This window comes from Papaver somniferum, unplaced genomic scaffold, assembly GCF_003573695.1.
Source record: "Papaver somniferum cultivar HN1 unplaced genomic scaffold, ASM357369v1 unplaced-scaffold_24, whole genome shotgun sequence".
NCBI classification, from domain to species: domain Eukaryota; kingdom Viridiplantae; phylum Streptophyta; class Magnoliopsida; order Ranunculales; family Papaveraceae; genus Papaver; species Papaver somniferum.
The window spans coordinates 1,154,302-1,160,301 of NW_020634374.1; the positions used below are offsets into that span (position 1 = coordinate 1,154,302).

At 36.1% G+C, this 6,000-nt stretch overlaps 1 protein-coding gene across 1 annotated transcript; it reads right to left on the reverse strand.

Moving 5' to 3' along the window:
* Positions 1-3,496: 3,496 nt before the first annotated feature.
* LOC113341036 (60S ribosomal protein L18a-2-like) lies at positions 3,497-5,655 on the reverse strand. The gene is made up of 4 exons (XM_026586074.1): positions 5,502-5,655; positions 5,275-5,390; positions 5,116-5,179; positions 3,497-4,070 (listed from the first exon to the last, which is right to left on the reverse strand). Exons 1-4 carry the CDS (start codon positions 5,511-5,513, stop codon positions 3,729-3,731), a joined length of 534 nt encoding a protein of 177 aa, XP_026441859.1. The 5' UTR covers positions 5,514-5,655; the 3' UTR covers positions 3,497-3,728.
* Positions 5,656-6,000: the final 345 nt, after the last annotated feature.

A 6,000-nucleotide genomic window follows, 5' to 3' on the forward strand; every position in this document is an offset into this window, starting at 1 on the left:
TCCCCTATCCTATGATAGGAGGTGAACAGGTCTCTGTTTCAACAAACATTCTTGGTGGCTCCAGAGTCCACCTACTGGTCTCTCACATTGGTTATTAAAATAACTTCCGACATCATGCCACCAAACTCGTTCTAGTTTGTTTCAACTAAATTAGCATTAACTTTCTACTTATTAAGGTTTTTATGTTGTCTACAATTTACTGCCGCGTGGCCAGGAATTTTACAAACATAACACTCACCCTTAACTAAAGTAATTCCGGATTCAGGTTTACGAAATATACCTTTATCATGAAGACCATGCTTAGAGTTGCGTTCGATGTTCTCACCTTTGCCATCTTTGGAAGATTTGTTTCCAACCACATGCGGCTATTAGCCATGTCCCTCGGAGATGACACCTTTATTCACAAATCACAATTCCAAATCAGAAAGTAAAATATGAGTTTTGAAGATAACATCTATATATACAAACTTCGTTTGAATCAGCGTTTCAAAAAACTCATGGTTACCCCACAAAAATTAATTTAGTTAACAACAATTTTCTGCTCGTCAGAATTTTTCAGAAACGTTTTTCTGTTTTGTAAAAATAAAAAAATACTTTTACAACTCCAAAAATTCTGAAATTTTACGCGGGGTAACTATCAGGATGTCTACTACGTTGTGTCAAAAGGGTTCATCGAAATTCCTTCTAGATTAAAAGATAAAATTGAAACTCTACAGCTGACCAGAAATTCGTTTTGTTTTTTCACTCCACAATTAACATCCATGATTCACAAACCAATCAATCGTTTTCGATTATTACAAATATAATGTCTTAAGATTGTTGGGTGCAATAATCAAAAACAAAGAAAAATCAAATAAGCAAAAGTTATTGATACTTAGCTCCTTTATAATGGAAGTGATTGCTTTGACGAAACGAACAAGCACCCCGTATCTCCGCAACAGCAACAAGGCAAAACTTTGGAAAATAGAGTGAGTCACGTGTTCAACACGCTGTCCTTAAGACATTAGCGCCCGGCTACACTCAAGAGTGATGCTATAGCCCTCACAGGACGGATATCTCCAGGATAAAACACCCTAATACACCTACTACTAGCATATGTAGTAGATGCTCAACTTGAGCTTGGCAACTCCGAAAAAACCGTTAAGGAAAATCGCGAATGCTTAAAAAACCGCTATAAAATATTTTCCTTTACGGGTCTCTCTAAAATATAGAGCAATCCATTTCCCATAGATTTTACAAAAGTAGTGAATTTCTTTATATAATTGACAAATACAACTTAAGAAGAAAAACTCCCCGATGTGGGACTAAAAGTTTTATATAGTTTCTTAAAACTACTAAAAATTGGAAACTCCACGATGTGGGACTAAAAAGTTTCATTCACAAAATAAAATAATAAATTATAATTTTTTATTAAAATTTTAAAAAATTATTTTTTTATTAATCGTTTTCCAACATCAATCAAATATGGTAGCGGTCCACTAAGGTGGTTTCGAGAGAGGTTTATGCTAGTGATATTTTTGAGTTTGGCGAGGCAAGGAGGAAAATGTCCTGATAAGTGGTTATCAGACAGATCCAATGTATCAAGATGACTCATGTTGCAAATGAATGGCAGGATATATCCTTCCAGATTGCATGACCGAAGTTCTAATCTCTCAAGATTAAACTTAGATGGATGAAGGTGTTGATCAAGATGAACGGTTAGCCTAGTCGAGCTCAGAGACAATGTAGTCACGTTTGATTTGTTAATCCAACAACCTACCAGGGAAACAACACCTTCAATGGAATTACTAGCTAGAAATATCAACGTAATAGAGGTTCTGTAGCTTGGTATCATTCCCGTAAAAATGTTTTTGCTCAAATCAAGCTTCTGTAAACATGACGTCTCGCAGATTGATTTCGGGATTGGTCCTTGCAAATAGTTTTTGGACAAGGAGAGAAATTGTAGATGTTTTAGATTGAAAATTGAAGAAGGAAGATAACCTGTTATGAAATTGTTAGAGAGGTCTAGATGGGATAATAGCTGAGCATTTGATGAAATTGAACTAGGTATTGAACCCCTCACAGAAGTGTCTGAGATTGAAAGATTTTGGAGTTTAGGCTATTCAAGTCCAAACATCAAACAACAAAATGATGTTTGGACTTGAAGCTTTTAAGTTCAAGAAGTGTCTGTTTGGCGCATTCCTTTGTTGTATCTCTTTTTTCTTTTTAATAAAATTTTAACCTTTTAAGTCAAAAAAAAAAAAAAAAAAAGTCCAAACATCAAAGAGAGGTCCAGGATTTCTACTTATGTCAAGCTCTTTAAGTTGAGGAAGATAAGGAAATGAACCTTGTAGTTTACAATGGGAAAGGTCGAGATTGCTTAGATTGGAAAGAAACAAGAGAGGTTCCACAAAGTTGTCTTCTGAAGATGATGCCTCATATAGATCAACACCGCTCAACCTTAGTATCTTTAAATCGAGTAACCCTGTCATCCAGCTTAATGAAGAATATTTCATAGAAGATGAAGAGATATCAAGGTACTGTAGGAAAGAGAGGTTAGCGAACTGTGTTGTAATAGAGCCTGATAAATCTGTATAGGAGAGATCAAGATGAATGAGTTTTGAGATTGGAAACCTCCGCTGGGATTTGCAATCCTTGAAAATTGTTGTAGCCAAGATCAAGATACTCGAGACGAGTAATGTTTAAAAGTGAGAGGAAAAAATGACCTTTCACTTTCAGTGATGTTTTTGGTTCAACCAAACCAAAACTATGTTCATTGAAGAGGTACATCTCGTAGTCCCTGTTCCGGAGGTCGATCGAGATGACATGTAGGGAGTAACATTGGATTCCGTGCAAATTGCAGCAATTTTGGGAGTGGCTGCCTTCCTGCCATGAAGAGAGACGATTCGTAGGGTCTTGGAGAACGTTTTTGAAGGTTAGAAGAGCGGTTCTCTCAACATCGTGGCACCCTTGAGAATGTACTATCAATACAACAAACAAGAACATAAAGATAAGAAGATGATGAAATGATGGTAACTGCATACTCTTCTTATTGAAATTATTCATGGCTAACTAACTGTAACTTCTAACTGGAATCTGCTGATAACTATTAATATTCTATATATCTCTATGTTATTTTGGATACATATCGAGAATGGTTAAGATTGATGGTTAGATACATCATACATGAAGTAGAGTTCTTTTTCTTTGCAGCGTGGGTCCAATTACCATGTTAGTCTTGCATATACTCCTATCATTTCAATTATGATGTGATTTGTTTTTCAACAATCTTATATACACCATAATATAATTATGGAGGGCTCTTTTCTGTTTCTCGGGTTTCATTTCATCTACGATGGAAAGAATTGAATATTTGAAAGGTAATCACTTGAAGTGTAAGTGTGAGCAGAGCAAATAACTGAGAAACATCACGGTTTGGGTAGTTTGAGTTCTACTGAAAGATATTGCTTTTGTTTGGGTTGAGTCTTGCGTGGTAGTAACAGATATGGTCAAAATCTGACATCATAACTCACAATGTCTATAAGCAAGAAGAATCTGAAACTTAAAGTACGGATCATGCATAACCAAACACTCAGATCAAAACAGAAACAATAAGTAAATAAGGTTCTACAGACAAAAAAGATGTTTTTACCCCAAAATATATAAATCTTATGAAAAGCTTTTACCAGCTCACCAGCTCAGTCTAATAATCGGCTACTTCAGGCACTAGCGAGTCCTAAACCAAGTGCTTACTTGAACAAGTTGGGTCTTGTTGCCTTGTATGTGGTCTTCAATCTCCTGGTTGGTGGTCTGACCTTCTGGAATACCAATGGGAACTTGATGTCCTTCTTGTGGAATTGCTTGGTGCTCTCTCTCTTGCAAAGCTTGGCAGGGATGGTGGCAGTTTTGATGATCTGGATGCATGGAGACCTAACTCTGTGACGGGAAGCCATTTCAGTGTACATCTGTTCTACACCTCCATTGAGAGTAGTGTCACGGTACTCCTTGTACATGTTGTGGTAACCGGTTCGGCTTTGATAACGCAACCAGATACCATAGTTCTTGATCTTGGTTGGGCTCTTCTCATAAATCTGCAGGTGAAATCTAAATTAGAACAGGCCACGAAAAGATTTCATAAGGAGGTTAGAATGAACAAAATGTTCACTAAACAACAACCAAAAAAAAAAAAAATTAAGCAGAGAACATGAAAAATAAGTAACGAGAAGGCATAGAACTCAATTAACTATTGTCTATTGTGCATAACTAGCAATCTACACATTCCTACATGCCACTATTTATTGATCTGAAAGTAACATGGCTTCTGTTTCTTAGTTCCATAGAAGGACCTCCTTGTAACATGAGGGCTATTTAGGTGCCAAACAGGGTACACATGACATCTACTAGGGATATTTGGTTCCTAGCTTTACTAATCAAATGCTACACAAAACATGTAAAGTCAAACCAGAGATGACGCCATCACTTCTTCCCAGTTAACAAAATAAAGCATTTCCCTGTTTAAGGTTCAGAAATAAGCAACAATAGGATCCAAGGGAGATTACTCAGATATCCTAGGAGGCAAGTAGAATCAAATTTGAAGTTGTACATAAAGGACATGAGACGGCATAAAACACAGGACAACTTTACATGGTAAAGAAATAACGTATTTGTAGGACATAAAACCCAAGTTCTCAACTCATCAAATAAACTATCCGTTATCAGTTTACTAACACACTATAAGCTTGACCATTGCACTAGAGCTCTCTTACTAATCATATAAGCCACATATAAGCCACAAAGAAAAGCCAATACACTATATAACAGTTAAATGATGAGGCATGCCAGAAGTGGAATTCCTACTATATTCAACCAGTGAAGCACACCCATCAAAGAATCCATACATAAGCCCTATTTGAGGTGAACTATCAAACATTAGCATTGAGTATTACTAATTTTAGGGAATATTATGCCTGCACAAAATTATTACTGTTAAGGGGCACACAAGGGGCACACAGACTAAAGTCTATGAAAAATTTGATCTAACTTGAACCATATTAATCATAACAAAACATAAACTCGAACACACACACACACAAATCAGTTTAATCTAACTAATCAATGAATTGAATTCACATATACCTCATTGATAGCCAAAACCTGTCCATTGCTCTTCTTCACTTTCTTAAGCTTCCTCAAAAAGTACCTAAAGATACACCAAACACACTGTCAAAACCATCTCACGAAATCAAAAAACAACAACTAGGGTTTCATCAAGAATTAGGTTTTTTTTTTTCTTACCAAAACTTAGATTTAGCACGAACTTCATTAGTTGCCCAAAGCTTCATCCTATAAATCTTAGGAGTGTCCTCCTTCTCAGTGGGTAATGCCCTTCCCACAACCTGATATTGATGATACTACACAAGAAAAACAAAAATGAAAATCCAAACAGATAAAAAAAAATCATACTGACAAGAGATTAGTAAGAGATTTGAAGAACAATCGAGATCGAGAGAAGGAAAACTAACCTTGAACGTCATTTGTTTCGTCTGATTTGAAACCCTAGCTATCTTCTTCTTCCTTGTTTAGGTTCTGCAGCTCCTCTGCGGCAGTCAAGGAAGAAAGCCAAAAATGTGTTTCTCTTTTTATGTATCGCTTCTTTGGAGAAATACATAAACCCTAGATAATAAGAGTATCGGGCTTTTGTAAGTTTTCTTGGGTTAGGTCCATATATTTATTATCCATGATAATGTCTTGGGCCTTGGAAGTTAGGACCTGCTTGTTTTGTTTTTTCTTTTGAAACTGGAAATTGAAATCTATCAAATAGAAAAGAACCCTCATTTTGGGCATACCAAAATCTTCCTAGGCATACAAAGCACTAGTCCTAACTTGGGTGACCTTATAAGGGGTACCCTATAGGGTGGTTCAATTACCTATATGCCCTTAAATCCTTTAAATTACTAAACTATCCCTAACCCTAATACAAAAACCTATAATCAATAAACCTAAAATCAGTTTCATATCCCT